Consider the following 18661-nt stretch of genomic DNA (forward strand, 5'->3'; position numbering starts at 1 on the left):
TTTAATAAAGCATTACATTGGTAGCATACACTGAGTAAGCAAAAGGCACGCGCTCAACCCAGTTTGCAAGGGATTGCGCAATCTGACATGAGGCACAGCTCGGTGCTGCCTCACCTCGCTGCCTACGCTGTAATTGAACAGGAAATACGCAAAATACAGCGATTTTGATTATAAAAATGATCGGAATTATTCGAATCATACAGTAATTGCATTTATAGCACAGATCAGTGGACAAATATTTATTTTATCATTAGTATACATCTCATGAGGGCAGGGGAGGATGATGACAGGTGAGGCACTGCTTCACCTGCCTCCCCTGACCGCACGTCCCTGCAGTGATTTGTGGTGACGTAGAAATGTAGGGTCTTGGTCATGGCAGAGAGGAACCCTGAGTGACAGTGATAGTCTTGTGGCTGAGATCCTGTTTTCACCCTCAGTCAAACAAAAACAATGTTGTCAGGGATCATTTCTGTAGTTTCTGACTTGAGAAATGTGTTATTTAGAGTATTTGGTCTCACCAACAATGATGAGTTGTGATTTTCCTTTCTGAACATGAAGCTGACAGAGATTACTGTTTCAGGTCATATGTACTCTGTTGATGACTGGTCTTGTGGGACATTGAGGAAAAGTGTGATCTTGGGAATGATCACAGCAGTAGGGAGACGTCCCGTGATGATGTATTTTGGCTTGTGCTAATCTGAAATGTGGTCTGAAGTGGAAGCTTCCTATTTAACATAATCCTAATCCATTTCCAAGTATTGATTTATTTGTCTGGCCAGAGGGTGGTGAAGGTTACTAGAGAGGGCTCTGCCATCTACAAGGATGAATACTTACATTCACAAGTTTTTAATGTCCTCTGTGATTCATAAAAATGATTGAAAGTAGGAATTAAACGTAATAGCAAATAATTGGTACCACACTAAATATTTAATAAGGGTTGGAGGTGCAACAATGCCAAAAACTCACAGTATGGTGTTACCATGACAAAAAGTCAACAATATATTTATCAATATATTGATTTAAAAAAAATCAGATCTGCAGATCTCCACCAGGCCATCTCTGTTATGCCTAACCATAACCTAATCTAAACCTATAACCACTGTATATTAATTTAAAGATCCTCTTGAGAACATTTTTATGCGGAGGAATAATTTTTAAAATTATGATGAATACACAGAGCATTTAGAAGTCACTTTTCCTAAAAAAAATAATTTTATTGTAAATCATCAAAACAATCTCTTGACCGACTGACTTCTGGCCTGGTGCCACAGGTCATGAACTAATATTGATGTAGTGATGGTGTAAATGGTTGGGAGTCTGCAGGGGCGTTGTATTTAGAAAAAAAAGCTGCTTTCCTGCCGGGTCATTTAATCTGTACTGCTTGATTCATCTCAACCATGAAAAGTGCAGCTTGTGCAACAAACTGGCAACCATTTGAGGTGCCATGTACTTTGAGCAACAGCTGTGTTGTGATGTGAACACTATGGAAGGAGAAATGGGAGTGTTAACCTTAAAATTATTATTTTTTAAATCTTTTTTCTTGGTCCTTCTGGTTTATAGATGTAGACAATGTGTCTTAAACTTGTTGTATACTGTAATTGTTTCAATAAAGTTGTTAAACTTACAGTCAACATGGTGGCGGAGATAACAGAAACAGGGATTTATTAATGGTGTATTGTGCGTAACTTTAGTAGATCATAACATATCAGGTATGGAATTAATCTGCAGTTACACCAGTTCAAAACCAGACCATAGACTTTTCTATGGATGTCAGTTTTGGAGCCAAAACAGAGGTAACAGCTGCAGCTTCCTGTCTGTTTTTGTCTGGTTTCCGCTTTTCAATGCATTTGGATGATGCCGTTGTAAATTACCACAAATGTTAGACGTTTTTCCACAGACATACCTGACTTCAGTTGAACAGTGTTGGCATACAGTTCGACACAAATTTTTGCTGTAACAAACCAGGTATACTTGTAAGCTGATGAGTATGCTACAGCTGAAGGACAACAACTGGTGCACTGACAAACTCTCAGGGTAAAACTCTGTTGAGTTTCTAGTGTGAATAAAATTTCTATTCTGCACATGTGAGGCATGCGTAGGAACAAGACATTGTTTTGTTGTGATAAAGCTCCCTAATAAGGGTACTTTGTAAACATAATTCAATACTACAAATGTGCAGTAGTCCTGCAAGTAATGAAATGTATAAATTACTCAAATGAAATGCAGGTCTACAAAAGTAAGGTCTTATCGAAAAATAGTGAATCATTTTTTTTAAGGCTGAATTCTTTTTGTTTTGAATCCATCACTTGGCTACAATGAACTTCAAACGTGAGGTCAATGAAAAATAAACTACATTTTTGTTCAGTTGTAAGGAATTTATGTTGTGAAACAATCTTGTATCATCCTGTGTGTAGACATTGTGTGTTGGCCATTGTTTAGTATACTGTATGCATGTCGTGCAGTGTTATGTTAATTTGACATATCTCGAACAACAGTTTAGCTTTGTTGTCTTTACTGTCTTTCTGTTAAATCTGTACCTCTATTGTAACCGTGTGTAACATTTAGAGCAAAGAAACCCTGGAGTCATAGTCCTTGAATGGTGACACACTTGGATAATAAGAAAGCTGCTTCTGATCATGACAACAACAACAACAAAAAAAACAAAACAGGAAGTTGCGCCTGACGTAGACTAGCTGTGTGACGTAATACGTAAATAAGTTGCTCAAGCTTGTGTCGCTCACACGGGAGGTTATTGTTTTTCTTTAGCTATAAATATCTCGCCTCAGTAATGTTAATAGCAATGCTGAAATTACATACAGACCCTTGAAGTCAAGACGGACACACGAGGATATGCCATCTGACTTCGTAACGTAGCTTCAAAGTCAGCCTCGTGAGGACAACAAACCGAGTCGTTAGTCAGCCAGCTAACAGGCGTTAGCATCCAAATCTCCACATCGTGTGCTGTTCCGTTCAGACCTACTTTCTCCTCCATTTCTTCTTCGTTTGGTGTCGGCCTTTTAGATTCTGTCACCAAGTTCAGTCCACGGTGTCGCCAGGAGAGGATGAACTGGCTTTTCCCACTGTCCAAAGGCTCCGGACCTCTCCCTCCTCTGAACAGCCTTCAGCAGCAGAGACAGCGGCAGATAGAGTCACTCAAAGCGGCTCATCCCAGGTAACCTGAACGGCAACCTGTCCCTAAACCAGACAGCCCGTGCTGCTGATTAGCTTGTTAAATAAATCGATGTGTTTTCAGACTCTGGATATGGCCAGCACTATGCGTCCTGGACGCTTAACCTACGCGGATTACGTGAACATGTTGACAGAGTTTACACACTCACAGCTGATGTTTACTTAGCGTAGCTAGCCACCTGGCTCACAGTCGGGTCAGAAGAAGTAGGATAGGCTAACAAATTACCTGTAATCTAGATATTGCACACATTTGTCCCTGCAGTTATGTTCATATGTGAAAATGTCACACGATTTTAGTGAAGCCACACCACCGTTTTGTCATGCCTCGGCGTGGTTGCTAACAGGCTAATGTCTGCTAGCCTTTCCTTGAAGCTAACTAGCTACATGAGAGTTACCAGAGCGCCATGGTAGCTAGTTAGCTAATCAAGTCACTCGGTGACTGTCACAGTGTCTATTTTTAGGGCTGATGACACAAGTTGTGACTGGCCTGCCATGTGATCCTGTGATCGTTCCAGTGTTTGACAACTGGTCACGCAACACGGAGATTAAAGTCTTAGCCATTGTTTACTTTGATGGAGTTGCAAAGGCCACAAAGGCTCATGTGTTGTGAATGCTGCTCATATCATGGCAGTAATTTTTAGGAATGCATGAATGGGAAAAGAGGATTCACACTGTTAAAAGATGGTGTACGAGATGGACCTAAGGGCTTTGTGACATGCAAAGACAATTTAATACTGGGATGAGCATTGGGCACAGTGAACATGGAAGGTACCACCAAAAATGAAAGTACATTGGCTGTTACTCTGTGTCATGTTGCTGTGCCACGAGGTATTGGATGACGATGGTCAAAGGTCATCAAAGGTTTCTCTTTATGGATATATCTCTCACTTTCCAATCTATAATACAGATATACACTTTGTATAACGTGCTGATTATGACTGCAGATGCAAGATAACAGATCATGATATTCCTTTGTGTCTGTTTCCCAACAGCCTCGCAGAGATCCAGAAGGATGTGGAGTACAGATTACCATTCACAGTCAACAACTCTACCATTAGTGTTAACATGTGAGTACATCTTTGCCTGTATTGTCACAGTGTCAGTAAGTAATTAAGTAATTAACGGCTTGACATACATCATTTTTTCAGAATATAGTTGTAGAATTGACATGACAAAAACATCGAATGGTATTTTCACATGAGGTTGCACAGCATTGGCAGGGGATTAAAACTTTTATTCCTTTTGTATCTTTTTTCTGTTTGCAAACAAACACAAACATGCACAAATCAGAATTTATGCTTGTATGACCACAAGGATTTAAATATGTTGTATTAACAGTTCACAAATTGCTATGTCAGCATGGAGCTTTAGAGGGGGAGGTGACCTCAGCATTCGACTGATTATACTAAATCTAAAGCGCTACTGTCAATACGTCAGAAACTAGATTTAAATGGCTTTATTTTCACAAGACCGCAAGAAAAGAAAAACAATTCACATAGCAAATAAAAGTCTCATTGGCTTTAGATTTTGTGTGCTGTTAGATGAAACCTTCACCACATCCCCTCTAGTGGTGCTAAGGCTTTAAGTGCTATCACTTTAGAGGCCTCACAGAACATTGGGCTTTATAGGGATAAATAAATATTGCACTACTATAAGACATCATTAGAATGTTAATGCACCGTATATCACATATTTTATATCTTGTTGTATATAATGTTATTGTGATTCCTGAAAGCTGAACTCGTCATACTTTCTCTCCTCTTTTCTCTAGTTTGCTGCCTCCTCAGTTCCCACAGGAGAAGCCGGTGGTTAGCGTCTACCCCCCTGTTGGTCATCATTTAGTCGACAGCAATAATGGCACCATGATCACCAGCCCCCTCATCACTAATGTAAGGAATTGTCCTGGCTTTTGATTATCTTGGGGCTTTCAGGAATGTTAAAGGGTTTCAAGAATATCAAGAGTTGAGGTGTATTTTAAATTACTGCTTTGGAAGCAGTGTGGAGGGATGAAGGGAAAGATCATTACTCATAGCTGTATCCACAGTAATTAAGTCTCGCATCAAACTAAAACTGAAACTGAAATGAAAAAGCCTAAGTAGGGTACTTTCAACAGCCCAACAGCAAGTCTTTTCAAGATTCAGACACATGAGTAGCATGAGTAGCATAAGAAATATGTCCTCAGAGTCTGTCCACTTACTGCGTCCTCAGTCTAAATACTCTATTGGGAAAAAGGCTGTGATGCTTAGATGAAACATCATTATGCAGGTGACTGATCATCTTTCTTTGATCCCTTGACGTCTCAGCCACTCACTCTCATTTCTGTACTCAAACCAGGATCTGCTGTTTACACGCACAAATAGATGAACTGCATACTCGAAGAAACTCAATCGTAACGGAGATACTAGTGTGCATGTAAACATAATAAGCTATGCTAGCCTTAATTCGAAACTGAGATCTGGGGAGAAATGTGATTACTGGCCAACTGCAGGGACTTTCCATTAATCTAGTAAATGCCTCCTGATTCCTCCCAACAGTGCATGCAAATGTAGTGTTGGTAGTCACTGCAGTTTTATTTCCCTGGGTCTTTCGTATTCATTTTAACTTCTTTTGTTAGTTCAGGCTTTAGTTTTATAAGTCATGTTTTTCTCACTTTACTCAAAGTATGTAGCTTTTCTTGTTTGTTTCTTGTTGTAGTTTGGGATGCACTCAGATCTGGGAAAGGTCATTCAGAGTCTTCTGGATGAGTTCTGGAAGAGTCCTCCTGCCTTGATGTCTACTGGCCCTGCTGGCTTTCCATAGTGAGTGTCCTCTTTCATTCATTCAGACACTTGTCTCTCAGTACTGTCTCATATCAACAGAAAGTGGAGGTGTTCTGCAGCCTCGGTCTTAATCAGATATCATGGCCATCATGCTTGGGGCAATGCAGTAAAAAGTAGTCCCAAAACACAGTTAATCATTACAGTGTACATTTGGGGCAATACTGTGTGACATTGTCAGGGTTCCAGGTTCATGATCATGGTAAATTATACTAATAATAAAAATTGAAGCTCTAAAACAGTTTTTTTTGTTGCTGATTTTCTCTGAATAATATCATTTAACATGCTTGTTATACTTTAGTGAAATAATCTTATTTCCTTCTGTGTTTACCGCAGTAATATGTACAAGCCGTCAGGCATCCCTCCTTACCCAACTCAGGCTTACCACTATGGTCCTCGCCATGTGGGCCCCGGTCACACACCGCCTGCTGGTCCAGGCCCAGCCCCATCTCCAGCTCCCATGCCTCACCCGGGGATTGATAGCACCCACGGGCCCCCTCGAGCCCCAGCCCCATATGGACTGATTTCTGACCTGCCACTGCCTGTTCCCACTGGAGACCCACAGGTACACTGATAACAGATAATGTACACAAGTGGGTTGGTGACATCCGTTCTTCATAAGCACACAGATCATGATCATGATATGAGCTGTAAGCTTTTAAGAAGTGAAGTGAATGCATACACACAGTGTTACCCAGTCAATGGCTCACCACCCTTTGTAGAAAATGAATCTCAAACACTGACACTCTGACAAGCCAGCAAAGTATGAGCTCAGGATATGTAAAGCTGCACCAGGTTCAGCCAAATCTAGTGTGGACATGGACTCATAGCAGAATGCTTATACCACGGCTGTCTGTTTCAGGCTGGACTGAACGGACACATGTACAAGATGCCTGAGATTCCAGAGTCGTTTCCTGAACTCTGCGACTTCAAGTAAAGTGTTCCAAAATACTTACAATGTCTTTTACATCTCATACACTGTTTTCAGATTATAATGTGTGTTTGAGATAAGAAAACATACACAATCAATGTCTTTGTTCTCTTGTTCTCTTGCCTACTGCTGTACATCTACCTGTGTGCACCACCCTCTGCTGCATGCCACCCTAGTCTGAGCCAGTTGTCGGACATGTCTGAAAACGAAGATGTGTTATTGGAGTTCTTTGTGAGTTTGCCACAACTCAAACAGGTCACCAGTGATAAAGAAGAGCTGGTCACCAATATAGTGGACATGGCTAGTAAGTTCCTCCTCTGCCCCTGGACCGAGGGTCTTGGTCTTCATGGTCAGTTTAAATTTAGCTGATCTTAACTAAGATATGTGCATCTCTGTTTGTGGTTTACAGAGAAAAACCTTCAGATGGAGCCACAGCTGGAGGGAAAAAGACAAGAAATGCTCTACAAGGTCAGATATTACACATCATGTCTCTCTCTCTCTCTCTCTCTCTCTCTCTCTCTCTCTCTCTCTCTCTCTCTCTCTCTCTCTCTCTCTCTCCCCTAAATAGACAATCACATTCATGCTGTTGTCTAGCAGCTTCTGATGAGTGTGTTTGGCTGTTGACAGTACGAACAACTGACTCAGATGAAGTCCGCCTTTGAGACGAGGATGCAGAGACAGCATGAGCTGAGCGAGGTAAGAGGCTACACTCATCACACCGACGTTTGATTTGTAAAAGCTTTTGAATGCAGGTGCACTTTTGTGGCATAAAGCTGCTGATAGCTGATAAAGCTGCTGGTTTTCAATGAGGATGCAAAACTTTGGGCTTTTCCTTGAATTGTAGGAACCCAAGCAAAACTTATCTTAAAGTGTTTAAAGAAAACCAACCCAAACGTGCTTGAACATGTTTTTAAACATTCCACTGAATATGTCTGTCTCCTTGTTTCTTACTTGTGTGTCTTTTGTCCCCCACCAGAGTTGCAGTCTCAGTACTCTACAGGCCCGGTTAAAAGTTGCAGCCCACCAGGCCGAGGAGGAGTCGGAGGAGACGGCCGAAAACTTCCTGGAGGGTCGCACAGACATCGACGAATTCCTGACCAGCTTCATGGAGAAGAGAACGGTGAGAAGCCACATGTGAAGTGTCTGTGTGAAGATAAGCGCGATCATGTTTCTTTTTTGCGTCTGAATGTAGTCAGTAGTATTGATTGTTTGTGTTACTCCACAGCTCTGCCACAGCAGAAGGGCCAAAGAGGAAAAGTTGCAACAGTCCATCAACACACATGGACAGTTTCCTACCAGCCACTAGAACACAAGGTACCAAACACACACACACACACACACACACACACACACACACACACACACACACACACTTGTATTACTAAACAAAACACACATGAATGTAGCACACAGCCATCTGTCTCATTGTGAAGGGAAACTGGTGGTTCTCAGCTGATGGGTTCACCCATCACAGGCAGCCCTCATGGGGTTTTGTTTTTGTCTGTGCTCCATTTCTATCTGGGAAAACCATTTGTCACCATCAGCTGTTCATTCTGCATCTTACGTTTTACATTTTATTCTCAGGTGTGGTGTTTTCTCAGCCAACTGCTGCCAATGTAAAGGGTAAAGACTTTTGAGGGGATGAAAAGCACACAGAGTCAACAATGGGCACTTTGGAGAAACAGGACACAGTGGTGATGGTGATGGTGGGCTAAAAAAAGAGGCCCACTGCGCCCAGATCTGGGCGTGAAAAAAAACACACAGTTGAAGCTGGATCGTGTGAGAACAAGATGGAGAAGTCAACACATCGAGTCACAGCAAGAGGCTGAAAAGGGGGAGAGTGACGGATGGTGGGCTTTTCCCAACACATTACTGAGGATTGATCACATCGTGGATAATTTCTTTTGCACATGCATTTTGTTCAGTTTTGACTTGACAGTGAGTTTTCTTTCCACAATTTATGTCACATTACTCAATAAGAGCAACACCTGCATCTGATCAGAGCTGTTGGTGATGTGAACACATTTGGAAGAAGTTGTTTAGGACATTATTCCCAGTCTTACACGTTTCCAATTAGTGAGCAAGTAAATGTCACTATGAAATCATTGTTAAAATGCTAACGCCGGTGTCTGCGCTCCCCCTCTCTGAGATCACTGTCATGTCCTTGCTTTATTATCCCAGAAAGGTCCCACTTCTACTGGACAAACAGAACTACTCGTCTCCTTTTTACATCGGAAAGGTTCTAGACATTTACACGAAACTCAGCACTCGCAGTGGCACTTAAACAACCCAAGATTATTTCTCCGGATAAAATAAGCAAGGACGGGCAGTGTTGTCAGGAGATCTTTAGCTCAGGCTGTTTTTAATTTAAACTCTGAGTCTGAATTGCGGACAGCAGCCGTTTCGTTTGTCAAGTTGGAGAGTTTCCTTCTTAAGTAACGTCTTTAACACAGCCTCAGCATCAGTGTGTTTGCACAAACATTTGTAATTTGATTACTGACTACTGTAAACCAGAGTCAACAAAATCTGAATAACAAACCAGGTTACTGGTCTTTTTTTCTTTTCTTATTTTTTTTTTATTGCTGTATTAGCTTTGTGTAAACCATGCAGACGGTTTGATCACACATTTATCATAGCTCTGTGCTTTCTACAATCGAGTTATTGGTGTAGGTGTAAACACACTGATCACAGTGAGCACCGTTATGATAACGCAACTACTTTCTGACGCCACTTGAACTTGAGGAGTCGCAGAATATTTGGGATAATGTCGAGGATATTAGGTTAAATGCTGCAGTAAAACTCGATGACATTGGATACTGTATTTAAACGATGTTAATAATAGGCTATATTGTAATCAAAGACTCAGACACCTTGTATTATATGTTCTTATTTAATTTGTTAGAGTAATAAAGCATTTAGAATAAGTCTTGTTTACTTAACTTGCTTGTCACTATTGACAACCTGACTGTTAAACCGTTTATCTGATCATAACACAAATACTGAAGTCATTGTCTCGATTCCAACAGTAATTCATTGACTTCAGTATAAATACTGACATGCTCACCCTGCCCACCACTTCCTTCCCTATTAATCTCATAACAAGGAGGATAATAGCGGCCCTTCCCCTGAACGTCACACAATTGCACATGACTATTGCTCTCTAACAGAAGTATTTTCTCAGGCTCAGGGTTCATAAGATTCAAGATGTTTATTATCATATGTGCAGAAATACCAGACAGTTACACTGTACAATGAAATTCTTACTTTGCAGATACCCCTTTCGCCAAATACAATCTTGTAAATTGTAACAAACTATAACAACTACAACAATACAAACCAAGGAAGTTATAACAATCTAAAATTTTAAATAAAGGGTTTAAATAGATATCAGTAAGGCAAAATGTAAGAATTTCAATAAAGAGCCTAAATGGATATGAGTAGCATACCTGAACCAACAGCAGCAGTAGTCATAAAGTGCACTGTGCATTATGTAAACTTTGGTAGAATAAAGTATTTACAGCCATGATAAAGTGAAAACAGCAGTGAATATAAAGTGCACATTGCATGTGAACAGAAAGATGACAGCAGCAGTACCACAGTATGTGTGTGTGAAATAATGGGCCTAAGTGTTAAGTTGTGTGTTTTCCATATGAAAAATGACACCAAAATGTAGTCGGCACGTTGGAGTATATAGTTGTTTGAACATGGAAAAGCAGTTGCTTACAGTTGGTGTCATGTGTGTCCTATCCAAGAAACGTGTTCACACAACATCCACCTTAACAACTCAAACCACTGGTCCAATCAAGTTAAACGACATTTTCCAGCTTAAAGCATTCCCTCTGCATGTTAACAATTCCCACTGCTGAGGTAAAAACAGAATGTAAAAACACACCAGAAGGTTGTACCATAGACTTAATATAACACTGGCACAAATGTAAGTTTTAGAGGGCTTATACTGATAAAAATGATATACTTAATGTTATACTTAATTGTTTCAATATGTATCGTTGATACATTTGCAGTTATTTACACACATTTGATGCAATTTCTGACCTTTTTACTTCTTGTAAAAACAATTAAGTCAGTACCAGCAGCACTTGTTAAAAATAGAATTCGCATCGATTAAGTTACATGGAGTTGACTCATTCAGTAATTTTTTGCTGGCTTCACAAAGACCCAATCAGCGCACCACAGTGAATAGGTGGCTCTACTGTGCAGTGCAGCAGTAAACAGATTAAAATAAACCATTACGGCTCGAACAGGAGTGTGTCAGTATCTACCTTAAGTCTCTCCTCCACTAAATCTACTGATCACACAGCTGTGTGCAGAGTCTCACGTGCACACAACGCTGATTGGAACACACCCATACTCAGCAGGTTTTATTGTTGTGTGGAAAATGTAGCCAGCACAATAGAGGCCGCTAAGCCTGGACTCAACATCCCAACCACACAAACAACCAGGCGATAAACCCTGCAGGTCACAGCATTTCTGCAAGCCAATGAGTTAAACAGATGCTGTATTTGTACTGAATACATTAACCTTGCCCCTATATAAAAGTTGTGGGACTGATGCCCTACGGTTTGTCACTATTCCTCATCTACATCCATCCATCTATCTCATTTTAGCGTTAAGTTACAAAAGTAAGATAGCATCTTTCAAAGGAATAATATAATACATATTAAACCCTACTTATATAGACATTTTATACTGACAATCAGAATCAGAATCAGAATTACTTTAATAATCCCCAGGGGGAAATTGCTTTTTGTTACACACAGCTCCAAAAGAATAAGAATAAACTTCAAACACCAAAGTAATAATAATGATAATAATAATAATGATACAAAAAAAAAAAAAGTATGTAGCATAAACCAGTGCCTCACACAACAGCATTTCGTATAAAAGAATATTTAAAAAATAATAATAATAATAATTTGGTTGCAGAGATAGATTAAACAAACTTAATCTCAGCAGGAAAGTCGTTCCACAGCTTGAGGGCAGAAACTGCAAAAGCCAAATCGCTGTTAGTCATCAGTCTGGCTCTGGGAACCAGATAGCCACTATCGGCCAATCCAAGAAGGCATCCAGGCTCCCAAGGGGCCAGTAGATCTCTGATACAGTAAAGAGCTTGGTCATGTAAAGCCTTGAGGGTCAACAATAAAACTTTGAGGGCATTATAGAATTCTTGACGAGAAAAAATAAAGGCTTGTACAATCTCGTGTAAATCCTCAGTGGATAAGAAGCATCTAATTTCTGAGGTTAAAAGACACATGACTGGACAACCTTCTTGACTTGGTCATCAAAACAACCCAAATCTCTTGCAGGTGGCTTTATGTTATGTGATAAAATTGCAGACTGTCTGAGGGAAAGAAGTGGGTATGGCAAACAAGATCATTTCCTTTTTCCGTTTTGATCAGCTGATATCATAAAAGCAGGCAGGAAGTTGGGTTAGGCTGCTGATTGTATTGTGGCATATAGCTGAGAGTCATTAGCATAGCAATAGTATCGTGCATTATGTTTATTAATGACCCGGCCCAAGTGCAGCATATAAATGAGGAACAGTAACAGACTGAGCCCTAGACTGACCCCTGAGGAACGCCATGAGTGATATGGGAAACAGCAGATGGGGAGTTTCCAACAACAACAGGAAAGGTTCTGTTAGAGTGTGAGAAGTTTAGAGGAGCAACTTTACAACCGGCCAAAATGTCAAGACGCCGTGGAAGGAAGGAGTAAAAACCTGACTGATGGTTATCCAAACTGCTGTTAACAGTCATATATGGAACAGGTTGGGAGTGATGTTAGATATTTTAGAAGTAGGTCAGTAAATGCTGAGGGTGAGTGGGTCAAGATTAGATTTCATTAACATGTGTTTAAAATAAGAAGGAAAAATTCCTGTGGCCACAGAGGATTTAATAATTGATATGAGACAGGGACTCACAGTTGGCGGTACATCTTATAAAGGAACAGGGAGGATAACATCGAGTTGGGAAGAGAATTAATTATAAGAGACAGTGGAATGACAGGGAGGCTGGCTGAAACCGAGCCAGCACTGCACAGTTTGGTGGGGTTGCAGACAACATGCACGTGTCTTTGGAGAAATAGGCTGATCTGTCCTCTTCATCAGCAGTCTGATAGTTGGCCATGTGGCTTGTTTAAGGGAGACTTGTAACCTATTAGCCTTCCATACATGGTCAGCTTTTCTGCACTGTCTGTTGAGGGTCCGAGTGAGCTCAGTGAGCCGCAGAGGAGCATCGTGCTTTTCCCCTCCGATTCTTAGTGGGGCGATGTGGTCAAAGTCAGAGAGACAGGTATTGTTGAAAAGCCAATAGAGCACTGATGCTGCATGAAAGAGGTGGAGGTTAAAGGCGCGAGGCGAATCAACATTAACAACATGCGATGGCACTGTGGTGCAAGGATCACTGGCTGCAAGAGGTGAAGCTTTATCATGTGAGACATGAAGGTCTGTGAGTTCACATTCATGGAGAGAAAGGCACCAGTGAGGACCAGGTCTAAGGTGTGGCACCTTTAACAGTTTGGTTTAAACTGAAAGACTTAATAAGACCCAGGAAATCAGAGGGAAGAGGGTCAGAAGGACAACATACATGGAAGTTGGTAAGAGAGGATACTCTATCATATTTAGGTATTAAAAGTGAGAGGAGCTCAAAACAATTGGAATAGAAATTATGGGAAGATGAATTAAATGATTTCATTCTGTATGCGCTGTTCATTTCCATGTTTAATTTTCCAAAGCAGAGAGTGAATGTCAGTGTTGGTGTTAAAGTGGTGCACGTGATGTGTCCTCCGGAGCGACAGGTGGCAGCACCGCACAGGCCAGCTACCGAAAACAGACAAGAAGAAGAAGAAGAAGAAGGAGGAAGTGGAAGGAGTTACAAACACCGCAGGAGGCGCGCATTGCAGCTGTGGAAGTGGTAAACTTGTCCAAGACTTAAGAAGTTCGTTTCTGCTAAATATTCGCACTTAAACTAACCTACAGATAACCTACAGTGTTAACGACCAAACCTGCCCGTCGGCGGAGGTTAGCAAACGGTTAACGGTTAGCTAGCTTAGCTTGTAGAAACATTTAGCATTAACATTAGCTAGCTAATTTACCAACAATACCAACATGTAAAAGCTCTGAAAAAGACATTCAGCTCTGTTTATACTCTCTAATCGCTGTAAGATTGATAAAGCCAGATTTAACACCCATAACTTCAGTTATCAACTAATGTAACTTCGTCGTCTGTCAGTATACATAATATATATATATAATATTATAGTTTTAATCTACACTGATGTAGTTTGTCACATATTTTTCAGGTGATAGGTCAGTTAGACCTCTGTAGGACTTTCTGTGATCATTGAGTTTAACAGTGCTTTGACCATTGCAGACTGTATAAGCACCTGTGTTGGTCTTTGTTGTGGGTGTCCAGAAACATGTCACGACAGATGGGAGACAGCCATCGAAGGTTCCTGCAGACCATGATGGCCAGTGGCATCGTTGATGAACAAGGAGCAAAGACACTTTATCAGTATTGTTGCAAAACCCACAACGGTGAGTCATTTTGTACACATGTTAAACAGTTACTGATGTTGTCCACCTCTCATTCAGGAGACAGGAGTCATAGCAGGTCAAGGTCTCTGCAGACAAAAGTCCTCTCAGCAAAGTATTTTCATCATTTTGACCTTTGAAGATCAACTGAATGTTTCTGTTGCCTTTAACTATTTAATCTGTATGTAAACTTAAGCAAAATGACTTAAACACAGGGAATAGTCTCTCCAATACTGAATTGTGTCACCACCTTTTTTGGGGAGACACAACAAGTGCAAGTTTGAGAGATGCACAGACATCTTCTAAAGACGTACAAACCTGGTCTTTCTTTGTCTGTTTTTGTAGCACAACACAGCCCCGACAAACTGGATGATTTCATCAATACCATCAACTCAAAGCTGCAGCCCATGTTCATGCAGATTAGAAAAGGGATGTCTGAAGACAACGGTCACCAGTACTACGCATTGGTTAGTGGTGTCAATCCCTGTACTGGGCCAGTGGCAGACCTGCTTTCCTAATTAGCGACTGCTTTTAAGTCACAAGAACTTGACTTTAAGGAAATCAGATAGTCGCCTCTCAGATGTTAAAAGCATGTAGAGTCATCAGGAGACATCGTTAATCTCACTTTCCTGTCCAGGTAAACATGGCTGAGACTGACGTCACCAGGATGTCGTCAGACTATGCTGACAATGAGCTGGAGCTGTTCGGGAAAATGGTGAGTGAAAATTTTTTTAGGTAGGGCTCTAACACTGCTTTTCAAACCTTGGGGTCCACTGAATTAAATGTTTTAGATTTTTCTGTGCTCCACCAGACCTGATTCAAATGGTCAGCTTGTCATTGTGCTCTGCAGAAGCTTAATAACGATCTATTCATTTGAATCTGGTGTGTTGGAGCACGGAAACATCTAAAACATGCAGGGCAGCGGGCCTTCAGGAACAGGATCGGAAAACACTGCACTGAGGCATCAGCAGGCCAACATGCTGTGGTTCTGTCCAGTAGAACTGCTGTTTACACTATGCAACTGGAATAGTAGAAACCCCCATGCATTGTAATGCAATCAAGTGCAACAGTCTAATGATAACTACTATCTTGTATCAGATACATATTGCACAATGCACATGTCACCAGTCTTCAACCACACAAAATTTAACTTAACTGTAAAGTAAAAATAGCTTGCAGACCAGTGCAGGACCAGGAGCACCTTCTGTCAGATGCACAAAGAAATACTAAGTAATACTGTTTCTCACTAGTTTTAAAACACAATAGGACATATGTCATCAGTAATTTGTCATGTTGAGACTAACTCAAGCTGCTCTGATTCAGATGGACCTGATCGTGGGCTCTGACAATGGCAAGGCCTCGTCCACTGACATTCTGAACAGCGCAGACACCCTGACCACCAGAAAGCTGAAGAAGAGCGAGACAGAGCACCTCCTAAATCGACTCGTGCATGACAAATGGCTGAATGAGGTAACATACAGAATCTCAGTCAGATTTTCTGTACAGTTTGTGTATTTATTTGTCTATTATAAGGTTCAGTTGGCGCAAATTTGAGAGACACTTGAGCACTTTTCGTACCATTTCGTATTAGTTGGGGCCACTTTCATTAAGTGAGTTTAACTTAGACTACTGACTAGTGACTCAAAGCTGACTGAAGAAGAATTGCTTTATTAGTCTCCTACTGGGGAAAGGCACAGGGTTTTTTTGTTACTACACATGAATACAGACAATCATGGAACTCTCGGCAAGAAAGAAAATAAGAGTAATTCCCAAAATGTCCAACTATACCTTATGAACTGGTGTGTTAACCATGAACTGTCCAAAGAAAACGTATTCGCATTTAAGAGGGACAAGTTGATCACATGCAACATCAATAGTTCAAATATATCAAATAACAGAAGAAATAAGAAAACTGAAGCGTGAAAAAGTTTTCTGATTCATTGAGGTGACAATATCTAAAATATAAGTGCACAAACAAAGATGTTCACCTGAAACAAACGATGCCATCTGGTCCCACTGTGTTGGTTTGATCTGACGTGTAATGGGTTTCCGTTCGTTGGTTTAGAAACGGGGTGAATACACTTTGTCCACCAGATGCATTATAGAGATGGAACCATACATCCGCGCGATGTATCAGGACCAGGTCAAAGTGTGCCACATCTGTCACAACATCGCTTTCCAGGTAAGTGTTTCCTCTGTTTTTCTGTTGTTGTCGTCACTGGTGTGATACATTTCTGAATGAAATCAGTTACTGTCAGTTCTGTCATTTAGAAGCTTTCAGGTATTAATTTCCTTAAACCACTACTTTAAAGTAGAAATACTATGCGTTACTGGTGAGAACTTCATTTGAGGGTAGCATGCTAGCTAAATCACTACATTCAGTAGTGTTACCAAGATGATTTAATTACTAGCAGTTTTGTAATTGAAATGCAGGCTTTAAGACATATGAAATCAGATGTTTTTATTAGGTAAACTGGATAAAATAATTGAACTATTTGAAGCTGTCTTGACATAAGCATCTGAGGAGCAAAAGTCATTCTTGTGTAAAGAAGCTAATTGATTTGGAGGCCACACAGAGTTGATCTTGAGTAACTACATAAATATAAATGACCAAGAATTCTCTTTCTTAATGACATAATGTCATGTGTTGCTTCAGTATAAACAGATACACTAATGGCGCTTTTCCACTAGCACCTACTCGACTCGACTCGACTCGGTCTTTAGGGTTTTCCATTAAGACTTTTTTAGTACCTACTCGGCCGGGGTTCCAACCGAGCTGAGTCGAGCTGAAAATGTGACGTCACCAGACTGCAGGCCACTGATTGGCCAGGGAGTGACGTCACTGGTTGAGTCATGAGAGCGACTCGTTCACAAGAATCAAACCCGCTGTTTTTAAAACCCTAGCAACAGCGACTGTGCGTTTTTATTATTTCTGTGAACGAGGTAAACGGCTACACGCAAACCAAACACTCCATGTCCTTAGTTGTTTTGTGTTTGTGTCGCACTGGAGTTTCGGGCCGCCTTGCTATGACGACCCCACCCACATTGAGGTGGTACTCAACTGTAATGGAAAACAACTGAAATCGAGTCGAGTAGAGGCGAGTTGTGCTAAAACTGTGTGATGGAAAAGCGCAATAAGTTTCATCTGTAATGCTGATGTGATGTTGCAGTACTATCAGTGTCATTCAGTTTGCTCACAGTATTGATTTGATCTCAGTGATATATACTTTTTTTTTTTCAGTGCCAAATCTGTGAGAATCCTACATGCGGCATAAAAATACACAACCCATGTGTGGCCAGATATTTTAAAGGGAGAGCAGAGCCGCGGTGTCCAGCTTGTGAGGACTTTTGGCCACATGAAATCCCTGGTATTTATTGTTTATTTCTAGATGTTGTTTCCACACTCATTAGACCCACTTAAATACACATTTAACCTCCTGCTTTTTACTACGTATTTGCTGATTATTTTTAAAAAAGTGTCATCTTCCAGAAATGTTTCCATGCTTTGCTTTAGATGTAGTGATGAACATAATTGAAATGAATGAGTTTGCTTGCATGTTTCACATATTTATTCTGTTTATTACAGAAGTCAGACAGCCCCCATCGCAGTCCAGGAGATGATGTCAACAAAAAAGTGATTTTTGTTTGTTAAAATTGTTTATTTTTAACTTGGTAAACTGTACATTTTTACAAAATAAATGAGAATATATTTCACTAAAATGTCTTTATGTTTATTCACACACAATCATCATTTTGTTCACAAAATACCTGCAGCTGAATGTTTCTCTCCTTTTGCTGTTTTGAGTAATTTTATTCCTTCTGAATTGTTTTCTTCTACATGCCATGTCAAGCTCAATTATTAAGAACATAATGCAGCCTCTAAATGTAATGGATATATGTATATATTTTTAGTTTTAGCTGTGCATTACACACAGCTTGTTTCATCCAACTTCTCTCTTCAACTAGATTCTTGACTGTCAGAAATCTGGTCTCATCATCACAAGAGTATTAATATCGTTACCAAACCAGGAGATGCAACGAAACACAAAGCCAAAAGTGTTAAATCATCTTTCCTCATAAAGTAGAGAGGGTTTGGACATCAGTTTTGCTTTGCTGCTGAATTCTTACATGTGTAATTGACATGTTAACCTTGTGTTTTAATGGAATTTCTGACAT

The 18661-nt window shown here is 40.4% G+C and overlaps 2 protein-coding genes and 1 pseudogene across 6 annotated transcripts; all 3 read left to right on the forward strand.

The window, feature by feature from the left end:
* The first annotated feature begins 444 nt into the window (after nt 1-444).
* On the forward strand, nt 445-640 carry LOC139199501 (small nucleolar RNA U3; annotated as a pseudogene).
* A 2068-nt stretch (nt 641-2708) lies between these two features.
* vps37a (VPS37A subunit of ESCRT-I) lies at nt 2709-8695 on the forward strand. Its single transcript, XM_070828336.1, has 12 exons — nt 2709-3172; nt 4182-4256; nt 4961-5078; nt 5884-5987; nt 6342-6570; nt 6868-6938; nt 7113-7240; nt 7346-7404; nt 7564-7632; nt 7913-8056; nt 8162-8250; nt 8521-8695. The coding sequence occupies exons 1-11, from the start codon at nt 3063-3065 to the stop codon at nt 8240-8242; spliced, it is 1188 nt and encodes a 395-aa protein (XP_070684437.1). The 5' UTR covers nt 2709-3062; the 3' UTR covers nt 8243-8250; nt 8521-8695.
* Nucleotides 8696-13746: 5051 nt separating this feature from the next.
* Nucleotides 13747-18205, forward strand: nsmce1 (NSE1 homolog, SMC5-SMC6 complex component). Of its 5 annotated transcripts, none has more exons than XM_070827996.1 (8): nt 13747-13889; nt 14325-14488; nt 14831-14952; nt 15123-15200; nt 15809-15955; nt 16551-16667; nt 17727-17853; nt 18072-18205. In XM_070827996.1, the coding sequence occupies exons 2-8, from the start codon at nt 14371-14373 to the stop codon at nt 18104-18106; spliced, it is 744 nt and encodes a 247-aa protein (XP_070684097.1). In that variant the 5' UTR covers nt 13747-13889; nt 14325-14370; the 3' UTR covers nt 18107-18205. The 5 variants fall into 5 exon arrangements, with proteins under 5 accessions (XP_070684097.1, XP_070684099.1, XP_070684101.1 ...); XM_070827998.1 differs by having other exon boundaries at nt 14367-14488; XM_070828000.1 differs by having other exon boundaries at nt 13843-13865; nt 14367-14488.
* The last annotated feature ends 456 nt before the right edge of the window (nt 18206-18661 follow it).

This window comes from Pempheris klunzingeri, chromosome 3 (genome assembly GCF_042242105.1).
Source record: "Pempheris klunzingeri isolate RE-2024b chromosome 3, fPemKlu1.hap1, whole genome shotgun sequence".
In the NCBI taxonomy this organism is placed as follows: Eukaryota; Metazoa; Chordata; class Actinopteri; order Acropomatiformes; family Pempheridae; genus Pempheris; species Pempheris klunzingeri.